Source organism: Sciurus vulgaris (genome assembly GCF_902686455.1).
Source record: "Sciurus vulgaris genome assembly, chromosome: 14".
Taxonomy (NCBI): domain Eukaryota; kingdom Metazoa; phylum Chordata; class Mammalia; order Rodentia; family Sciuridae; genus Sciurus; species Sciurus vulgaris.
The window spans coordinates 77,511,987-77,534,867 of NC_136475.1; the positions used below are offsets into that span (position 1 = coordinate 77,511,987).

Here is a 22,881-nt window from a genome sequence, read left to right on the forward strand (position 1 = left end):
GTGGCAGCAGCAGAGAAATTTCATGCTCCCTTTACATTGCCTTGATCAGAGATTTCATCCGCATTCATGACAACCTGCAAACCTCATTAACATCTTCTCTCTCCAATCCCAGTAATTTGGGAGGCTGAGGCAGGAGGGTTCCAAGGTTGAGGACAGCCTCAGCATCTTAGCCAGGTCCTAAGCAACTTAGTGAGACCCTGTCTTAAAAAACAAAAAGGGCTGGGAAAGTGACAAAACAAAAAATAAAACGAACAAAACAATACAAAAACCTACTCTCATGGCCTAACTCCAATCTAATATTTTCAATATTTGTATATGTTACCCTATACTGAACGCCCTCTTTTCTCCCAAACACATTCATTCCAAAACTGCACCATTTCCTGTTAATGGCTCCATCGAATTTTTTCAGAGTCAAAATCTTGGTGTTGTTCATTAATTCAACAAATATTTAAATATTATTATGGGTTGGGGAAGTATGTAGCTCAGTGGTAGAGGGTTTACCTAGCATGCATGAGACCTTGGGTTCAATCTCTAGCATATATACCTCACCCAAATATTGAGCATATACAGGAACTGTGCTATGTGTACTGGGCACTATAGTATGATTGATTAGGAAAGAGAAGTGGGGATCCAAACTAGTGCAAAGATATTAGAGAAGACTTAATGGAGAAAGTGATGGCCAATTAGGGACAGGGAAAATGTGTTCCAAGGGTGAGAGCAAGGAAGAGAAAGCATGGTTTGAAGGATTCCACAGCAGAAATGTCGAAGCACCAAGTTGTGGGGAAATGGAGAGAAATAGAATACACTATAGAATCCATTCCAGCATAAAGGGTCTTATAAAACCATGTTAAGGAATTTCTGTAAAGGATCCATTCTAGTGATTCTCTAGTAATTAAGGAATCCGGACTATTTAAGAGCAAGAAGGAGAGGTCATGACTAGTTTTGTAATTTAAATGAATGGATCTTCTTATAGTTTGGAGAATTTTTCCTTTCCCTTCCGTCCCCTGAATCCAATCAACTATCAGTGGGATTTGTTAATATCTAATTTATCCCTTTCATTTTATCTATTCCAGCAGCAAACTGCCAGCACCCCAGTCTCAGCCCATCTCATATTTAAGAGCTCTTGAACCAGTTACATCCCCAGATTCTCCCTTTAGCGTACGTTGCAAACAAAGACTAGACTAACGATCCTAAAAGATTGCGCATGGATGACAATGAATTCCAAGTTACCCATTCTGGCGCTTACGACCATCTCTAGAATTATCTCTTTAATATTACTACTTAAGATCCTTCTCCAATAGTCTAGTCAGCTTCCTCCAAAGTCCTCCCCAGCGCAGTTTACATTCTTTCCTCACTCCTCCAACACTAACATTACTCCCTTTTCCCTTGGCATAATTATCTTGAGGCGCCTTTTCAATCTCAATTCACCAAGCAACAGCTCGTCCTCCCCTCTTCGATCTCTTCTCACGCAGAGGTCTGCACCAAACATTTCTGTATTGTATTAACTCTAGTTATGTCACAGATCGAGATCTTCATCTTCCTTTGTCAGAAGACTCACATTTTCCTCGTAAAGGCCTCACACAGGGCCTGGCCCCAAACCGTAGGCTCAGAACAAACACTAGTCAACTTTAATTGAAAAGAATCGGGCGGGGTTTGCGGAGTCTGAGGGCGCGGAGGACGGGGGCGACAAGACTGATAACGCTGCAGGACAGACCGGAAGCGACGGATCAGACACAAAGAGGCTTCACACAAAAACGCCGAGGGGCCAGGGCCAGGGCCAGGGCACAAGGTGGGGGGCACCTTGGTGGCAGCCAGAAGATACAAGCTGCCCGCGCCTGACCGCAGGAGGCGGGCCGCTGCCGTTGATGGGCGTGGCCTCGCCAGTCTCGCGGGAGCGACGGTTGGGCGGGCCGTTGTTCCCGCGGGCGGGGCGAGTTGCTAAGGAAATGACTGCCTGCAGCGCCGCGCCGCGCCGCGCCGCGCCGGCCGGGCGGGGTCTGGAGCGGCGCCGTTTCCGCTTCCGCTCCCTCTCTGCTCCCGTCCCGTTACCGCCTCCTGGCCGGCCTCGCGCCTTTCACCGGCACCTTGCGTCGGCCGCGCAGTCGGGCCCGCTTCTGCCACGCGCGCCCCCGGGGCTCCGGCTCCAGCGCCGGCTCGGGTCGCGCCCCGTTCTCCTGCTCCCGAGGCAGCCGGCCAGCCGCCGCCATGGGTGCCTACCTCTCCCAGCCCAACACGGTTAAGTGTTCCGGGGACGGGGTCGGCGCCCCGCGCCTTCCGCTGCCCTACGGCTTCTCCGCCATGCAAGGCTGGCGCGTCTCCATGGAGGTGAGGCGGGAGGGGCCCAGAGGCTGGCTGCTGCACGGCGGGAACCTGACGGAGAAAGGGAGTCGGGGAGATGGGGTCGTCCTCGGGAAAGGGTCTTCAGTCGAGAGTCTGCGTCCACCTCGGCAGTTTGGGGAGCGGCAGCGAGCGTAAGATCGGGGCCGAGAGGGAGCTCCGTGCTTGGGGACCGTGGGCTGATGGCCAATGGAGGCGAGGACTCTGCCATGTGGGGAGAGGCACCTTCCGCCCACTGACCGCCCTCTCTCCGGTGCCTTCGCGCCGTCCTCGTACCAACCCAGTCCTCCAGGCTCATAAGTGGTGTGAGGATTAGGGTTGGAGTAAAGACGGAAAGAGGAATTCTTTATTCGTTTATTTTTCCAGGAAGAGCCAAATAGATGGAAATGACTTTATTTATTTATTTATTTTTATTTTTAAAATATATGGTGTGGAGGCCTCGTTGGGCGAGGAACTTGACAGTGAAAGGAAGCCGGGCAAATAAAGTCTTTCATTATTAATACCTGAATCGCCTGGCCTTGGGCATCCCACGTTAATTTCAGATACTCTGCCTGACCTCCAAGACTTGTCACTCTTTTGTACTCTCTTTTGGGTGCCTTTTACGACCTCTGGAAAACAAATTGTGTCACTAGACTGACTTTTATTACTCTTGGGAATTTTCTTTCTCTTCGGATTTCTCTAAAACTTCCTCAGTACGGGTTGTTTGCCTGCATTTGTTATACTTTAGATTCTTTTTAAAATTATTTTACAATTTTTCATCACAACCTACTGAAAACTTTGTTTTTTCTTTCTTTTTTTTTTTTTAAAGAAAATTTCACTTTGAAAAAGTGAAACGGAGATAAAAGGAGTAGTGTTGGACAAAGATGTCAGTTTACAAAGAACAGGAAAAACTGGTAGAAACGAAGGGGGAGAAAGACGGACAATGTGTATCTGTGGAGAGCATTGTGAGGTCTAGGTAGAGGGGCTAGAGAAATCGTCTGTCTCTAGTTGACTACTTACTAGGTGGTTTTCAGGTAATAGCCAGATACCATCTCCCTTGGGAATTTTTTTTTTTTTCCTCCAAATCCCTCGCTCCTCCCTGTGGTTAGCTCTGGAATGACAGTGTGGACTTAATGATTTTTGCTCTTGGACTCAAATTTTATACCCACAGCAAACTTCGATAATAGTTCTGTCACTAGGTATAAAATTTCAAGAATGGAGAGAATTCTATAGTTCTTCTCATCTGGTTTGGTTGCCACAAAACCAGAAATTGAGTCCCAGAAAGATTAGGACACTTATGCCTTGGTGGAAATAATCTAAAGGTTCAAATTGTTCAAACTACATATTAGGCATCATTATCATCTGTGTCAAACTGAAGCATAAAATTCATATTTCCCAGTCATGCACTGTTGAAGTGGGTGCTTGGTGAATGTAAGTGAGTTACAAATGTCTAGATATAGTTTAAAAGGGAAAGCCTAAATGTAAGGCTGGGGTATGGGTTGGGAAGTCTGCAGGTTCCATTTCTGTGGCATTTTCTGTTTGAGATTTGAGATAAATATCCCAGCAAGACTTTTTCTTCAAGTTTTCCACTTCCTTCTGTGGAATGGATATGTTTTTCATTTCTTTGGAACTCTTTTTTTCTAGTTTTCCTTATGAATTGAGTTGTGTGGATTTTCTTTTTCTAGGTCCTGTGTGCAGGGTTTCTGTGCTTCAGCTTATTTTTGGTTTCTCCTGGTGTGTAGAGATCTTGATAGGCTATTTCTCGGATCCTAATCTTCTTCCTAAGAGTTAACTAATGGCATTAAGTCTTCTAATATGATATTTCTGAATCTACCCTTGTTTAAATAGGTAAATGTACCTAATTATATCCTCTTGAAGTAGTTTGATATCCTGTTCTGCTTCATTGATAACTTCTGGCTTCCTTTTCTCTCCCCCTAAAGTATAACATAGTTTCTTTACTATTGCAAGAAAATAACTATGATTTGTATCCTTTTAAGTGAATCTTATCTTCAGAAAGTATACTTTTGGGCTGGGGATATAGCTCAGTGGTTTTAAAAATACATGTAGTGTGCTCCTGTTCCTACTAACCTTTAGAACTTAATTCCACTAATTAAGTCTGTTTACCTTGTGTATTTGGTCCTAATGATTTAGTTCAGGTAAAATTATTATACCAATACACCTTACAAAAATTGCTAATATTCTGACAAATGCATAGATTCAGTCTTAGAACTGTTTATCCCTTTTCTTAAGGCAGCCATCCATGGCTGGCATTATGTATTTTCTGCTTTCTCTATCCCTTCTTGCTGTGGACCAGGGTAGTGTTTGTTGTTCTTAGGTTTGGTACTGGGATTTGAACCCAGGGTCGCTTTGCCACTGAGCTACATCACCAGTCCTTTTTATTTTTGAGACAGGCTCTTGCTAAATTGCTGAGGTTGACTTTGAACTTTGGTCCTCCTACCTCAATTCCCAAGCTGCTCTTAACAGTTGTGCTCTCTGGAAACACAAATCCCTGATGTTTAATGGCTTTCTGTAGACAGTTCTGATTCCAGTGGAGTTGTTTAGTTGTTTTGTATCCCTCTAGATCTAGTTCGTAGATGGAGTATTTCAATCTATTTATTTTTATTTTTTAATCATATTGCTGGGAACCAAACCCAGGGCTTTGCATATGATGGCAAGTGCTCTACCACGGATTTGCATTCCCAGCCCCAGCAGGTCCAGTTTTAAATAACTTTAATAAGATATAATTTAGTCATAAAGAGTACAATTCAGTGATTTTGGTATATTCATACAGTTGTACAGACATCACAGTTTTAGAGTTGTATTCCTTACTAGTCATTTCCTATCTTTGCTCCACTGACCCCTGACAACCACTAATTTATATTCTAACTCTGTGGATTTACCTATTCTAAATATTTTATCTAAATGGGATAATAAATATGTACCTTTATTGTTTTTTTCATTTTTAAAAAATATTTTTATTTATTTTTATTTTTTGGGTATTGGGGAATGAACCCAGGGTGCTTAGCCACGGAGCCATGTCCCCAGCCCTTTTTTATTTTTATTTTTTTGGTATCAGGGATTGAACTTGGGGGCACTCAACCACTGATCCATATCCCCAGCCCTATATTATATTTTATTTAGAGACAGAATCTCACTGATTTGCTTGTTAGCACCTCCGTTTTGCTGAGGCTGGCTTTGAACTTGCTATCCTCCTTTCTCAACTTCCCGAGCCACTGGGATTACAGACATGCGCCATCATACCCTGCTTCTTTTTCTTTTTTCTTTTTCTTTTTTTAGTTGTAAGTGGGCACAATACATTTATTTATTTATTTATTTTTATGTGGTGCTGAGGATCAAACCTCGTTCCTCACATGTGCCAGGCAAGTTCGCTACCACTGAGCTACAGCCCCAGGTCCTGCCACATCCCGTTTTTTTTTTAAATTTTGAGACAGGGTCTTGCTAAATTGCTTAGGGCCCCCCTAAGTTGCTGAGCCTGCTTTAAACTTTCTATCCTCCTGCCTCATTCTCCTGAGCAGCTGGGATTACAGGCCTTTGCCATCACATCCAGCAATATATACATTTAATACTTGATTGCTTTTATAAGCATAATATTTTTTAAGGGTTGTCAATGTTTTATCATGAGTTAATTAGTACTTCATTTTTGTTGCTGAATAATATTCGTGTGTGTGTGTGTGTGTGTGCTCTCAAGTAATTTTGGTTCTTTGGATTAAACCAATCCAAGGGGCGCTTAACCACTGAGCCATATCCCCAGCCTGTGTGTGTGTGTATACACACACACACACACACATACATATTTCATTAAGAGACAGGGTCTTTATAAGTTGCTTAGAACCTCATTGAGTTGCTGAGTCTGGCTTTGAACTCATGATCCTCCTGCTTTAACCTCCCAAACTGCTGGGATTACAGGTGTGTGCCACTGTCCCTGCCTGTGTGTGCATAATTTTTTAAACCATTTGAGAGTTGAGATTGGATTTCCATATTTTGGCCATTAGGAATAATGATGTTATGAACATTCATGAGTAAATTTTTGTGAAATATATCTTCATTTCTTTTGGTTATACACCGAAGAGTGGAATCTCTGGGTGCAGTATTGTAGAATATATATTATATGATCTTTTCCTGTCTCTTGGCATATAACTATTAAAATCTTTTTTTTAAGTTTATTTTTATTGTAAACAAATGGGATACATGTTGTTTCTGTTTGTACATGGAGTAACAGCATACCATTTGCATATTCATACATTTACATAGAGTAATGATGTTTGATTCATTTTGTTATTTTTTTCTCCCCCCCACCCCTCCCACCTCTCTTTTCCCTCTATATAGTCCCTCCTTCCTCCATTCTTGCCCCCCTCCCACCCCCCTAAAATCTTTTTTTTAATACATTTTATTTTTAGTTGTTGATGGACCCTTATTTTCTTTCTTTCTTTATATGCGTTGCTGAGAATCAAACCCAATACCTCACACATGCTAGCCAAGCGTTCTACCACTGAGCCACAACCTCAGTCAACCATTAAAATCTTTAGCACCAAAGTGACTTTGTATGCTAATGAATTGACTGGTGACTGGCAGTCCATAGGTAACTTCAGAACGTGAACTGGACATAAGAAAGATCAACGTATGGTTGGGATTTCAGCCTACTCCTCCACCCTCCAGGTACCACTACTACTGGTTAGATTGATCACCCTTGGCCAGTGATTTAATCAGTAATGCCCATATAATAAAGCTTCCATTAAAAACTGAAAGGACTGTGTTTGGGGAGCTTCTGGATACCTGAACGTGAGATTCCTGAAGGTGGTGTGCCTACCTTCCCACATCTAATGCTTTATATATATTTTCATCTCTCTCTTGTAGTTAAGTACCTTTCCTTTTTTTTTTTTTTAATGCTGGGGATTGAACCCAGGTGCATTTACCATTGAGCTACATTCCCAGTTCTTTTTATTTTGAGACAGGATCTTGCTAAGTTGCTGAGGCTGACCTTATACTTGCGATTCTCCTATGTTAGCCTCCCAGGTTGCTGGAATTACAGGTGTGCATCACTACACCAGGCCCTTTGTAATATCTTTTATAATAAACCAGCAAATATAAGTGTTTCTTTGAGGCCTGAGAGCCATTTTAGCAAATTTAAAAAAAAAATATTTTTATATACATGTATTTTTTAGTTGTTGTTGGACCTTTATTTTTATTCATATGTAGTGCTGAGAATAGAACCCAGTGCCTCACACATGCTAGGCATGTGCTCCACCACTGAGCCACAACCCCCAGCCCCTTAAATTATTTGAATCTAGGGATGGAAGAGTAGAAAATTTGATTTTTAGCCAGTCAATCTGAAACACAGGCAAAACAACCTAGGACTTGTGATTGGCATTAAGAGTGGGGGACAGTTTTGTAGGATTATATCTTCATCCTGTGGGATCTGATGTCATCTCCATCTAGCTAGACAGTGTCAGAATTGAGGTGAATTAGAGAACACTCAGCTAGTGTCTATTGCCTGAGGACTATATGCTTGATATATGGGGGGAAAACCCCAAGATCACTGTTAATTTGTCTTATGAGAGTAAATTAGGGAAAAAAGTTCATTTTTTTCCCCTCAGACTGAACTGTGTAGTGATTACAAGTTTAACATTTTGAGGTACTACTAAAATTACAAAGTGGCAGCCCTACTTTATATTACCACCAGCAATATGTCATTTTCTCCATGCTCCCCTACACTTGTCTTTTTATAATAGCTACTTTAGGGCATATAAAGTGATATCTCATTATGGTTTTGATTTGTATTTCCCTGATAACTGATGATGTTTGAGTATCTTTCATGTGCTTATTGGTCATTTGTATATCTCTCTTGGAGAAATGTCTATTCAGATTCTTTGTCCATTTTTAATTGGATTATCTTCTTAGTCTTTCTGTTGAGGTATAAGTGTGTGTGTGTGTGTATTATATAATATATATATGTATATATATATACATATGTATATATATGTATACACATATATATTCTGGTTACAAGTCTCAGGTGTATGATTTGCAAATATTTCTCCCACTTTTTAGACTGTCTTTTCATTTTCTCAGTAGCGTCCTTTGAAACTCAAAAGTTTTTAATTTTGATAAAGTCCAACTTATCTGTTCCCCCTGCCTTGTCTTATGTACTTTGGGTAACATACCTAAAAAGCTTTGCCTAAACCAAAGTTACAACAGTTTACTCCTAGGTTTTCTCCCAAAAGTCTTGGTATTTTTGATTCTTACATTTATCTCTATGGTCTATTTTGACTTAATTTTTGTGTATGGTATAAGTAAGTGATCCAACCTTTTTTTTTTGGCATGTGGATATTTAGTTGTCTCAGCATCATTTGATAAAAAGTCTATTCTTTTTCCTCTTTGAAGTAGCTTGGCATCACTGCCAAAGATGAATTGACTATAAATATATGGGGGCTTATTTTGGAACTCTCAGTTCATTGATCTATATGGCTTTATGCAAGTACCATCAAGTACAATCTTGATCATTGTAGCTTCGTAGTAAGTTTTGAAGTTGTGAAGTATGAGTCTTCCAAATTTATTTTTGTTTCTTTTTTGGGTCCCTCACATTTTCATATCAATTTTAGTATTTGCTTATCAATTTTTACAAAAAGGTACCTGGGGTTTTGATATATTGTATTGAATCTGGTAGATCAATTGGGGTAGTATTATTGTCTTAGTAATATTCAGTCTTCTGGTTCATGAACATGGACTATTTATTTATTTATTTATTTAGATCTTTAATTTCTGTCAGCAATGTTTTATAGTTTTCAGAGTTCATGTTTATTTCTTTTGTTAAATTATTTAACCTTGGGCTGGGGTTGTAGCTCAGTGGTAGGTAGAGCATGTGTGAGGCACTGGGTTCGTTCCTCAGCACCACATAAAAATAAATAAAGGTATTGTGTCCATCTACAACTAAAAAATTTTAAAAAGATAAATTTAACCTCTCCCTTTTTGTGGTAATGGGTATAAATTTATTTCTTAATATATTGTTCTTTTGGTTAGATTTTGGCAAATCTCTCATAAATAGATTTGCTTTTCTAATCTCTTGGATTGTTCATGGCTGGTGATGGATACACAATTGAATTTTGTATATTGATTTTATGTCCTGCAACCTTGCTGAACTTATTTATTTATTCTAATAGTTTATTTTAGTAGATTTCTTGGGATTTTTTTTCTGTGCAGGATCATGTCATCTGTAAATAGAGATAGTTTTACTTCCTTCTCAATCTAAATGCTCTTTATTTTTCTTTCCAAATTGCCCTTGATAGTGTGTTAACTATAGACTTTTATAGATGAACTCTTTAACAGGTCAAAGAAGTTCTCTTTTGTTCCCTTTTATTCTCATGTTGTTGAGTCTTTCTGTTATGAGTGGGCATTGAATTTTATCAAATGCTTTTTACCTGTTAAGATGATCGTGTGATAATTTCAGTGACTTAGACGGCTGAGGCAAGAAGGTTCAAAGTTCTGGACCAGCCCCTGAAAGTTAACAAGACGCTATCTCAAAATGAAAAATGATAAGGGCTGGGGATATAGCTCAGCGGTAGAATGCGCTTGGGGGTTCAATCCCGAGAACTGCCAAAAAGAGAAAATCAGGTGACTTTTGTTCTTTATTCTGTTGATGTGGTATATGAAATTAATTGATTCTTGGGTGTTAAACCAACCTACATACTTTAGTTTATATATTCCATTTGGTCATTGTGTGTAATCCTTTTTAAGTGTTGCTGGATTGGGTTTGCTACTATTTTGTTGAGAATTTTTGTGTTTATATTCATAAGAGATATTGGTCTATAGTGTTCTTGTGATATGTTTGTCTTGTTTTGATATTGGGATAATATGGCCTTGTAGAATGAATTGGAATTTTCTGTTTTGGAAGAGTTGGTGTAGTTGTCCTTTGGTATTCACAAAAGGGATAGATTCCAGAACCTGCTATCAATACCAAAATGTCACCTCTAAATTACTTATAATACTTAATATATTAAGTCTATATATGTTCAATACAGATGAAATTTTTTTCTCTGAATAGTTTTCTGATTCACAGTCACTTGAATCCAGGGATATGGAACCTGTAGATGTAGAGAATCAACTATATTAATGTATTATTATTTTTATTCTGGAAGAATTCACCAATGAAACTTTTCTTTGTGAACGTTTTTGTTTGTTTGGTGCTGGGGTTGACCGCATGAGGCATTTTACCACAGAACTTCTTCCTCAGTTCTTTTTATTTTAGCTTCCTGAGTTGCTGAGATGATTGGTGTGCCTGGCCTTTTTTTTTTTTAATTGTGGTAAAAATACACATTATACATAAAAAAATTTACATCTTTATTACTTAAAAATATTCTCTTTAATAGTGTTAAGTACATTTGTATTGTGTGGCCAGTCTCTAAACTGTCTTCATCTTGCAAAACAGAAACTGTACCCATTAAATGATACCCCTTTGTCATTCTCCTCAGCCCTTTGGCACCCATCATTCTACTTTGTGTGTCTGTGATTTTGACATTCTAACTACCTCATATAAGTGGAATTGTACAATATTTGTCTTTTTGTGACTGGTTGATTTCATGTAGCATACTGTCTTCAAGGTTTGTCCAGGTTGTGGCCTGTGTCAGAATTTCCTTCTTTTTTAGGACTAAATGAAAGCTGGGCACAGTGAAATACCAGTGGCTCAGAAGCTGAGGTGGGAGGATCACAATTTCAAAGCCGTTCCCAGCAATTTAGCGGCTCTGAGCAACTTAGGCCCTGTCTCAAAACAAAACGTTAAAAGGGCCAGGGATGTGACTTAGTGGCTAAGTGCCCTGGGTTCAATTCCTGGTACCAAAAAAAACCAAACAAAGACTGAATGATACTCCATTGCAAGTCTATGCCACATTTTGTTTATCTATGTCTGTTGTTGGATTCTTGGGCGCTTTTGCTTTTTGGCTCTTGTGAATAAAGCTGCTATGTGCATGGGTGTAGAAAATCTCTTTGATACTCTGTTTTCACATTGGGGTGGGGGTTTAATACCCAGAAGTGGAATTACTGCATTAAGACATAATTCTATTTTTAATGTTTGAGGAACTGCCATACTGTTTTCAGCAGGAGCTGTATTACCAATTTGTATTCCTATCAACAGTTTATAATGGTTCCAATTTTTCCACATCCTCATCAACAATAGTTGTTACCTATCTTTTTTTTTTTTTTTTTTTAATGATAGCCATCCTGTTAAAGGGTATGAGGTAGTTGTTTACTTTTTTGGGGGGCAGGGGAATTAGTACTTGGGATTGAACCTGGGGTCTTCTGCATACTATGCAGGTGCTGTACCACTGAGCTCCATCCCCAGTTCAGTTGTTCACATTTTCATGAATGATTAATTGGAATTGAAGTGACTGCTATGTGTAGGGGGAAAAAAATCACAGAAAAATCTCACTGTCATACTCCTGAAAAATGAAATATCAGTTCAATTGCTAAAGATTTCGAGAATGTGAGTTATAAGACATTGTTTAGCCTATGTGAGCACTAGGCCAGGTAGTGAAATTCAAGGAAAATAATTCAATTATGAATTAAGAAAGGGACTTAAAGCCATTATGGGATGTTTCTTGAAGATGTAAGCATCTAGTAAGGTGGTATAGTAATTTACAGATAAATTGTAAAAATGATTAGAAAGGAAAGGTTTGTTTTTATTATTAAAGTTTATTACTTTTTTACATACCCAAGACTTTTATTATTATTCTTTAAACTAGAAGCAAATATGGGTGAAACCAGTAAACTATTCCCTTCCATTCCCATGCCACTAACTGGTTAGTAGTATTGATTTTTATCAAGTATAAACATACAGTTTTAAAAGTCAGATATCACATAACTTTTTTTATGAGGCTTTTTAAACCAGAAACATAGTTCCCTTTCCAACTGCCTTCAAGTCTTTTATCTTGATATATAAAGACTTAGATAAATGTGTTTGTTATAAATCAAAGTGGTTGATCCTGAGACAAACAGGAACATTTGTATTTGTAACTTGAGGAGATTGGCATTAGGGAATATAACCTGGATGTGTTGGTTGCATAGAAGGTTAGAAGGGCTATGGGGATATGATTTAGCAAGGCAAGACCTAATAGCCTTGACTCAGGTGAGTCATTTATTATACACCATTGTAATGGTTATTGTGTAATGATATATCTAGGAAATTAAGGGGTATCATCATTAAGGTAGTTGTCCTATCACAGTTGAGAACTCATCATTTGTCTTAGTCCATTTTGTGTTTCTATAACAAAATACTTGGAGGTACTTAATAAAGAAAAAAAAGGTCTATTCAGGTGCATTGACTGTAATCCTGCCTATTCAGGAGGCTAAGAGAGGAGGATTGCAAGTTCAAGGCCAGCCTGAGCAACTTAGAAAATCCATTCTCAAAACTGTAAAGGATGTCTAGGGATGTAGCTCAGTAGTGGAGCACTTGCCTAGTATGCACCCTGGATTCAATCCCTAGTGTCCTCTTCCACACACACAGCTAATTTAATTCACAATTTAATTTGATTAATTTAATTCACAATTATGGAAGTTCATGACCATGGTGCTGGAATCTACCTGCTGCAAGAGCACTTGCAGAAGAGATCATTTGACAAGACGGGATTGAAGAGACCAGGGAGGGGCCAGGCTCTCTCTTTTTTTGACAACCCAGTCTTGTAGGAACTTATAAACTCCTACCAGATCTAACCCATTCCGGCAAGCCAGCATTAGTCTGTGAGAATGGAGCCCCATGACCTAATTACCTTCCACTAGACTCCCACCTCTTTTAAGGTTTATCACTATACTGGATCCAAGCTTTTAGCACATGAACCTCTGGGCAGCAACCTTATCCAAACTCTAACCGCATCATGAGCAGAGATGGAAGGCCTGTTGTAATGCAGTGGTATGAGGGCCCCAGAGCTATACATTTCAAACAGTCTGTTTTCATGTTGGTTTAAAGTCCAGTTTTGGACTTGGACTCCTTTTTCCCCCATGGAATGTTAGATAACAATACAAGGTAGCATCTGCTGAATACTCATTTTTGGTCGAGGCAAGAAATACTAAAAGAGTTTAGAGTATTAGTATGATTTGTAAAGATCTCTTAGAGATGGTGAGATGTAAGGAAAGAGTATAATAGAAAAATGAGAGAAGAAAATGTATTAGGGATAGGAAGAAATGACTAGGTAGACCTGCTTACTACTTTGCTGGGGAGGTAAGGGAGTGTCAGTATCAAGAATGGAGTAGTTGGGGAGTGTTTGGGAATTAAGAGGTTAAGTTATAAAATGGGTAGGAATGATGCTTGAGTGCCTAAAAGCAAAGTAATTCAGGAACAATGTGATGAACACTACCAAGGAAATTTCAGCAGACTCAGTGATGAATGGTGAAAGACCGCCAGGAAGTTAAGGATGTCTGGTATTAGGTGTTGCCCCCACCCATTGAAAGAAATTAGACCTGTAGGTACAGCACATGTTTGAGTTCTGAATTTATAGGAACTTTGATGTAGAGAAGAGATATCCTGTAGAAAAAGGCAATTGGAGATATAGAACTATAGTTTCTCACAGAATCAAGTACTTCTCATAAAGTAAGATCTTGAGGGAGAAAAGTGTGTGATTAGAAGTATAAAATATTGATCTAGGAAGAGAGGAGCAAGAGGTAAATCATAGGCTAGATCTACAAAGAAATTTTGAAGTAGAATGGGGAAGATGGGGTAGTTCTGGAATATAAGACCATTGAGGACTTTAATGGAGTGGGAGTATATACTGAGTCACTACAGAATACAGAATACAGAAAAGGTGTAAATACAGAAAATACTAGGAGTAGTGGTCACAGTCAACATGATCTTATGCATTTCATTAGTACTAATACTTAGTGGTTCTGATTCAAGGGTAAAGAAAGCAGTTGGTGGGGTTATGCAAGACTGGATGCTTTATTCTGGATTGCTAAGCGACAGTGTTGAAGTAGTTGACTCTAACTCAGAAAGATACAGAGAAAGCCCAGGGTAAAGGTCATGAAAAAAAGATGTGAAGGGAAATTGAAGTGCTCTGAGAAGGTGGAACTGTTCCAAGTGAGAATATAGATTAAAATTTCACCAAGAGGGCTGGGGCTGTAGCTCAGTGGTGGAGCACTTGCCTAGCACATGTGAGGCACTGGGTTTGATACTCAGCACCACATTTAAAAAAAAAAAAAAAAAAAAAAGTATTGTGTCCATCTACAACTAAAAATATAAAAAAATAAAACCTCACCAAGAAATAAAGGAGGGCTGGGGATATAGCTCAGTTGGTAGAATGCTTGCCTTGCAATCACAAGGCCCTGGGTTCAATCCCCAGCACCACAAAAAAAAAAAAAAAAAAAAAAAAAAAAAAAAAAAAAGAAATAAAGGAGAGGGTAATGTGGAATAGTTCTAGGAACTGAGAACCTCTCTATATAAGATGAATCTTTATTGTGGTCACTTCTCTTTGAGAAAAAGGGTAGAGATGAAAAATTGAACCAGGTGCTAAATTTCAAAGTAGGATATATATTTATAAAGCAAGTTCCAATGAAATCCTATGAAAATGACAGAAATGCAGATGGTGTTCTGTATTATAGAGAATAAAATTAAGGCACACCACAGGTAGCTGGCCAGAGATTATACAGTATAGTTTGCCCTCCACATCATGGGTTCCACACCCGTGGATTCAGCCAATCTTGGATCAAAAGTATTCAGAAAAAAAAAAAACTGTGGTTGTACTGAACATGTACAGATTTGTTCTTGCCATCATTCTCTAAACAATACAGATAACAACTACATACATAGCATTTACATTGTTAGTATAGGTAATATAGAGATGATTTAAAGTACTTAGGAGAATATGCATGGGTTATATGCAAATTCTGTGCCTTTTGTATAAGGGACTTGCACATTTACAGAATCCGTCATCCATGAGGGATTCTGAAATCAGTCTGATATGGATACCAAGGGACAGCCGTTATATAGTAGAATGGTGACTCAAGACCAGTTCATAGGTTCATTTTATGATTATTTATAATGAACAATGTGACTTATCATACAAAAAGCTGAAAACACATATTGAAAAGTAAAAAAATAATTATAACCAAAATCTCATCCTCCACTGTTTTATATGTGATCTTCCAGACTGATACATATACATATATACATACACACACACACACACACACACACACACAGATACCTTTACCTTCTTTACTTTATATCACAAAATATTGTGAACTCTTTACCTCTTTTTTATTTATTTTTTTAAATTTTATTCTAAATGGTGCTGGGGATTGAACCAGGTTCTCCTGCATGATAGGCAAGACTCCACCACTGAGCCACATCCCCAGTCTGGTTGGATTGTTTTCAGGAAGGGGCAAAGTAAGCTGCAGCACACTTCTATGTAGGTCTTACAGTCTTTTTTTTTTTTTTTGCGGCACTGGGGATCGAACTCAGGGCCTTGTGCTTTTGAGGCAAGCACTCTACCAGCTGAGCTATCTCCCCAGCCCTAGGTCTTACAGTCTTGAGTTTTGACTTTGCCATACCATTGTGGCAAATTTTGTTGTTAGAAGAATTTGATCAAGCTTATTCTTCCAACAAAACATTAGTGTGGCAGGACCATTACCAACTTCTCTTTAGGTGCTGTACCTGAGGGTAGGAGGTGGCAAGGCTGACTTTAAAGGGGGTATTGTAAATTCTAGTTGACAAGGACTAAACACAATATGGTTTTTTATTTTTGTGGCACTAGGGGTTGAACCCAGGGGAACTTTACTACTGAACTGTATCCTCAACCCCTCACTCTACGTTTTTAAATTTTTTGAGACATGGTCTTGCTAAGATGCTGCAGCAGCCCATAAACTTGGTGATCCTCCTGCCTCAACCTCCTGAATTGCTTGGATTATAGACCTGTGCCACTGTGCCTAACGAAACACAGTATTGTTTGATGGCTCTCTGTGTGTGTGTGTGTGTGTAATAGTGTGTATAGCTTTAACTTCTAGTTCTTTTACTTAGTGTGTTTTAGGATTCTCCTAAAATCTCTTCAGGTTGGTAAGACTTTCTTGTCGCTCTCTTTTTGGGGTGGGGGTACTAATAATTTAATTCAGGGGCACTCAGCCACTGAGCTACATCCCCAGCCCTGTTTTTTTTTTTTTTTTTTTTTAATGTATTATGTATTTTATTTAGAGACAGGGTCTCACTGAGTTGCTTAACACCTTGCTTTTGTTGATGCTGGCTTTGAACTTGTAATTCTCCTGCCTCAGCCTCCTGAGCCACTAGAATTATAGGCGAGCACCATCACATCCGGCTTCTTGTCTCTTTTTGCTGACTTAACATTTTCTTCCTTGAAAGTCACTGATTATTCAAAGAATGAGCCTGGAAGTAACTTTAAATATTCTTTTTTTTTTTTTTTTTTTTCTCTGATTCTTCCTATAGTTCTCACAAATCCAAAATGGTTAGGTCTAGGTTAGAGGAGCTGAATATTTGGACTGTGATCTCTTAGGCAGGAGGCTGATAGATTACAGAAGTAGCGATCTGATTCTCCTTCCCTTCCTTTTTCCCCTTTCCATCCTTTTCCTTCTTCTCATTCCCTCTGTATACTTCTTATTTATCATTACATCTTCCTTCCTCTTTCTAGGCCATTTAGGCCAGCCAGGTTAGTGGTATAAAGGTGTGAAGGCAATTTTTATGATCTGAGGTATATGAGGAAGAATGTTCTTTGACCTTGAGGCATGCTAATTGTGTTCTTTTCCTAGGATGCTCACAACTGTATACCTGAATTGGATAGTGAGACAGCCATGTTCTCTGTCTACGATGGACATGGAGGTAATTTTCGCAGATCATATTGGTAAAATTCTAGGATCCCCCAGTTCCCAGTTCCTAGACTTTACTTGGCAAGAAGAGTTTTTTTTTTTTTTTTTTTTTTTTTTTAATGTTTTTTATTTTCAGGGTTCTGGCCCTGGGATAATATTTCTTACCTGGTACTGTTTTTCTCTTATCTGCCATTTCCTTTGCCCCATAGGGTATTCTTATGTTAATAATCTACCCAATCTTGAATTCATCTAAATATCCTCTTTCTAAATTATAATTTATTTATTTATTCATTTTTTTAACTGAAGAACTAAGTATACAGGTAAGACAAGACAGAGGACATATTAATGTATCCCTGAGAATGATGTTGGTGAAATTCACTTTCCTTGTTAGAACTTCCCAAACATTGTCCTTCAAGTGGGTTTTAGGTATGCTATGCTTCCCCTTTACTCTTGGAGTTTACTTCAGTATGGCATATAAATATATCTTTTTTTTTTTTTAAATAATTTTTTTTAGTACTGGGGATTGAACCCAGGGGAATTTTACTGCTGTGCTACATCTCCAGTCCTTTTTATTTTTTATTTTGAGACAGGGCCTCGCTAAGTTGCTTAGGTTGGCCTGGAACTTGCGATCCTCCTGCCTCAGCCTCCTGAGTCACTGGGATTACAGGTGTGTGCCACCGCGCCTGGCTCACTTTTTTTTTTTTTTTTCCTTTTTGGTGGTAGTACTGGGGATTGGACCCAAAGCCTAGCACATGCTAGGAAAGTGCTATACCACTGAGCCACAACCCCAGCCCTTTTTTATTTTGAGATAGGGTCTTGCTAAGTTGCCCCAGCTGATCTCGAACTTGCAATCCTCCTGCCTCAGCTTCCTTAGTAATATAGTAGTGTAGTAGTAGAGGTGAGTGCCACCATGTCCAGCTTATATTGCTTTGCGTATATGTGTATAGAAAGCAGTACTTTGGATAACCTAACCTTTCTTTTAGGGGAGGAAGTTGCCTTGTACTGTGCCAAATATCTTCCTGATATCATCAAAGATCAGAAGGCCTACAAGGAAGGCAAGCTACAGAAGGTCTGTCTTCCTACACTGTTGTTCATTTTCCACTTGTGTGAATTTCCCCTCGATTTCCAACCCTTGGCTTTCCCTTTATCTTTGACCCATAGTTGTCAATTATTTACTCTCTTTCTTCTTAAAGGATTCTGTGCCTAAAGGAATTTTTTTCACACTTGAGTCTTATTCGGTCTGCTTTATTATTCCCAGATCTCTGAACTATTTTATGTCTGTGGGTGTCTTCCAGTATGGTGGACCACATTGATTCCCATTCTTGTACCCAGTATTGTGTTGCAGGCAATTCATTTTGTATTTCCTGTACTTATTCTTGTACTTGCCTCATATTGTTTTGCTTATATTCAGGCTTTAGAAGATGCCTTCTTGGCTATTGATGCCAAATTGACCACTGAGGAAGTAATTAAGGAGTTGGCACAGATTGCAGGGAGACCCACTGAGGATGAAGATGAAAAAGAAAAAGTAGCTGATGAAGATGATGGTGAGTGTGGCGTTCTCTGAGAGAAAATTAGCTTTTTTTTTTTTTTTTTTTTAAATCATCAGTTCTGAGAGAGAATGGCTTCCTAGGGATCTGGGGAGTCCTCACAATAAAGAACCCTATAATGTTCTCCTGCTGTACGTGTGGTTTTGAAAAAAAGGGAAAGAATTAACTTTTGTTGTGCCTAGTGTCATGATTCTAAGCATTTTTATATACATTATCTTTTGTCATTGTGATGGGTCTTCCTGGTTCCTATTGTTATGTGACCTTTTTTCTAAGACTGGAGCAATCAATAGCCAGTCATTAAGTCTGGACTCTACGCCTAAAATAGCATTGTGGGCTTCTTGGGTTCTTAGCCAGAATAAGGGTTTCAACTTAACAATAACAATTGAAAGGTGAGAAGGGAAATACAGTAACTAGTGTTCCCTTGAGTAAGAAGCAGGTAAAAGACACAGACCAAAAGAGGTCTGTGGAGAAGGAAGCTAGGAGATGTTCTGAGCCCTGATAAGTGAAAGGAGCCTCAGGAGCGGGAGGTTGTGGGGAGACTGAAATTCAGGCTGTCAGGATGTCTTGGTAGTGAGAGGGACTTATCCCATGAGGAGTCTGGCATGGGGGCTCTGATTTAGCCTCTTCCCTGCAGTGGACAATGAGGAGGCTGCATTGCTGCATGAAGAGGCTACCATGACTATTGAAGAACTGCTGACACGCTACGGGCAGAACTGTCACAAGGGCCCTCCCCACAGCAAATCTGGAGCTGGGACAGGCGAGGAACCAGGGTCCCAGGGCCTCAATGGGGAGGCAGGACCTGAGGACCCATCTAGGGAAACTCCATCACAGGAAAATGGCCCCACAGCCAAGGCCCACACAGGCCTTTCCTCCAACTCCGAACGTGGGACTGAGGCTGGCCAAGTTGGTGAGCCTGGCACTCCCACTGGTGAGGCTGGGCCTTCCTGCTCTTCAGCCTCTGACAAGCTGCCTCGAGTTGCTAAGTCCAAGTTCTTTGAGGACAGTGAGGATGAGTCAGATGAGGCGGAGGAGGAAGAGGAAGACAGTGAGGTAAGGGCCTGTAAGGGCAGGCAGATGCTGAAGTTGAAGAGAGGATCTGTTCGATTACTGTTGTAGCTTTCAACTCTCTTATTTTGACATCATCCCCCAAGATCCACTGTATTCTAAGCTTTAACCTTGAAGGCACCATCTCCATCATTACAGGTACAATTAGCCCTCTTATCTCTTCCTTTGTCCATATATAACAGGTAGATTTAGTTCTGGTTTTTCAGAGTCTGTCTCCTAGAGAGAGAATAAGAAGGTAGTTGTTACTTTGGATATTTGGGTATTTCCTTCTCTGGATAATTTTTTTCTGACCACATTGCCTGGAAGGTACTTTTTGGCAGCCCTGGCCTTTCCTGGGGCTTCTTGGTGGTGACTATTTGAGTCCACTTCAGGATAGCAGTTAATTCATCTGAACCCTTTCCCCTCTCCCAGATTTGCTTGATCATACAGTTGTGTTTTTCAGTGTTTTGAGGATCTGTGTTCAGTTGAGCCTCTTCGGTGTTGTGTGTATGAGTGGGGGAGGCGGGCGGGAGATCATCCCAGTCTCAGCAGCCTGGGATCCTCCTCCTGGCAGGAATGTAGTGAAGAAGAGGATGGCTACAGCAGTGAGGAGGCAGAGAATGAGGAAGAAGAGGATGACACTGAGGAGGCTGAAGAAGATGATGATGATGAAGAGGAGGAGGAGGAGGAGGAGGAAGAAGAAGAAGAAGAAATGATGGTGCCTGGGATGGAAGGCAAAGAGGAGGTGTGTGGGTGTGGGGACCAATGAGTCTGGAAGAGCCAAGAGGGAGATGCAGATCCTCTGATATTTATTTCGAGATAAGAGGTCCCTTGATATCTTCGGTTGTGGTCAAGTGGATTTATTCTGCAAGGGGAACTAGGTAGTAAATCTTTGGGGCAGAATATAAAAGGGGAGGGAGCATGTTCCTATCTCAGGAGAGTGAAATCTGTGCTCCTCCTGTTTATTAAAGCTCCATAGCATAGGTGACTGGCCAGAAGTGCACCAAGTGCACCAGAAGTTCCCATAATGCTCACTTTCTTCCTCTTAAGCCTGGTTCTGACAGTGGCACAACAGCAGTGGTGGCTCTCATACGAGGGAAGCAGTTGATTGTAGCCAATGCAGGAGACTCTCGCTGTGTGGTGTCTGAGGCTGGCAAAGCTTTAGACATGTCCTATGATCACAAACCAGAGGATGAAGTGGAACTAGCACGCATCAAGAATGCTGGTGGCAAGGTTACCATGGATGGACGAGTCAACGGGGGCCTTAACCTCTCCAGAGCTATTGGTAAGGACTGAGAAGCTGGGGAAAGACTTCTGGGGTCTTGCTTTCAGTCCCAGACTACTTAGTAGGGAACTTTAAACTTCATAGCCCTTGGATCTTTCCAAGTACTTTGATATCTTCTACCTCTGTCCTTAAATTTTTCTTTGTGAAATAGCTAGGAAGGTATCATTATCTTCATTACTTTTTAGATGACGCAAAAGACAAGTGAGAGACTTAAGCATTTAGCAACCTGATGATAAGGCTGAAACTAGGAAAACTAGAACCCAGTTCTCAATTTTACTGGATTGTAGAACTTTGAAAAGAAGAAAATAAATGACAATGGCAAGGTTTAACATTCAAACACAAGTTTGTGGAAAGTATTCAGACTATATGTCAACCAGCCCTCTTTTCCTTAGGCGACCACTTCTATAAGAGAAACAAGAACCTGCCACCTGAGGAACAGATGATTTCAGCCCTTCCTGACATCAAGGTGTTGACTCTCACGGATGACCATGAATTCATGGTCATTGCCTGTGATGGCATCTGGTGAGCACTGGCAGAATGCCCTCACATGCCCTTTTTGCAGCAATACTTCTATAGGGCTCGAAGCCATTATAAGGGTTAGAACAGATCTCTTGGTGAGTCAAGACCAAGCCAAGGCCGAGCTGAGGAGAATGTCTTTAGTTGTTCTCATTGGCTTGGGTCCTTGCCTCTGTCCACATTCCTCTACTCTGCCTTGCTGGGACTAAAGAAGATTCTGACCATTGTTTTTGATCGCAGGAATGTGATGAGCAGCCAGGAAGTTGTAGACTTTATTCAATCAAAGATCAGCCAGCGTGATGAAAATGGGGAGCTTCGGTTATTGTCATCTATCGTGGAAGAGGTGAGTCCAGGGGTGAAGAGAAGGTGCCTGGTCTGCACAGCCAGCGTTATCTCTTTTCTCTTGGGCTAAGACCAGAGCCTGGGAGAACTATTAGTTACTGGTAGGCACTAGATCCTGCCTAGAAAGTTCTACCTTCCCTTATGTCCTTGATTTAGCTTTATACCTCATGAACTAGTAAGTGGCCATTTTGTGATATCTGTTGCCCATTCCATTCCTTCTGCCACCCTCTCTCAGCAGTGCCAGCCCTCTTGTAGGACTCTAGGTTCCCAGGAAGGTGTTCAAACTCTGTGGCTGAGCTGCCCCATCCCTTTTATAGTTGCTGGATCAGTGCCTGGCACCAGACACTTCTGGGGATGGTACAGGGTGTGACAACATGACCTGCATCATCATTTGCTTCAAGCCCCGAAACACAGCAGAGCTTCAGCCAGAGAGCGGCAAGCGGAAACTTGAGGAGGTGCTCTCTGTTGAGGGGGCAGAAGAGAATGGCAACAGCGACAAGAAGAAGGCCAAGCGGGACTAGCAGTCATCTAGATCCCTGCCCATCTCTAGACTGTTTTCTGAGCCCTCCGGACCTGAGACTGAGTTTTGTCTTTTTCCTTTAGCCTTAGCAGTGGGTATGAGGTGTGCAGGGGGAGCTGGGTGGCTTTCCTCAGCCAGCCTGTTCCAAAGAGGGCTCTCCCTCCGCACAGCAGCCTGGGAGCCTCTGCTATCCTCCCCAGCCTCCTCGCTCCTTCGGGCTCATCACCGGTTCTGTGCCTGTGCTCTGTTGTGTTGGAGGGAAGGACTGGCGGTTCTGGTTTTTACTCTGTGAACACTTTATTTAAGGACATTCTTTTTTATTGGCGGCGCCATGGCCCCCAGCCGCTTGCACCCGCTCTCTGTTGTACACTTTCAATCAACACTTTTTCAGACTAAAGGCCAAAACCTAATTGTGCCTATGGTGTCCTTTTTTCTCTGCTGCTGTGGCCTGAAACTTGGCCGCCCCAGGGGCATCTAGCGAGCTCCTCCCTGTTTGCGCG

The 22,881-nt window shown here is 40.6% G+C and overlaps 1 protein-coding gene across 1 annotated transcript; it reads left to right on the forward strand.

Annotated features, from left to right (window-relative positions):
• The first annotated feature begins 1,997 nt into the window (after positions 1-1,997).
• Positions 1,998-22,791, forward strand: PPM1G (protein phosphatase, Mg2+/Mn2+ dependent 1G). The gene is made up of 10 exons (XM_079110305.1): positions 1,998-2,325; positions 17,071-17,140; positions 18,111-18,196; positions 18,539-18,671; positions 19,309-19,724; positions 20,293-20,463; positions 20,769-21,003; positions 21,396-21,525; positions 21,760-21,862; positions 22,179-22,791. The coding sequence occupies exons 1-10, from the start codon at positions 2,206-2,208 to the stop codon at positions 22,380-22,382; spliced, it is 1,668 nt and encodes a 555-aa protein (XP_078966431.1). The 5' UTR covers positions 1,998-2,205; the 3' UTR covers positions 22,383-22,791.
• Positions 22,792-22,881: the final 90 nt, after the last annotated feature.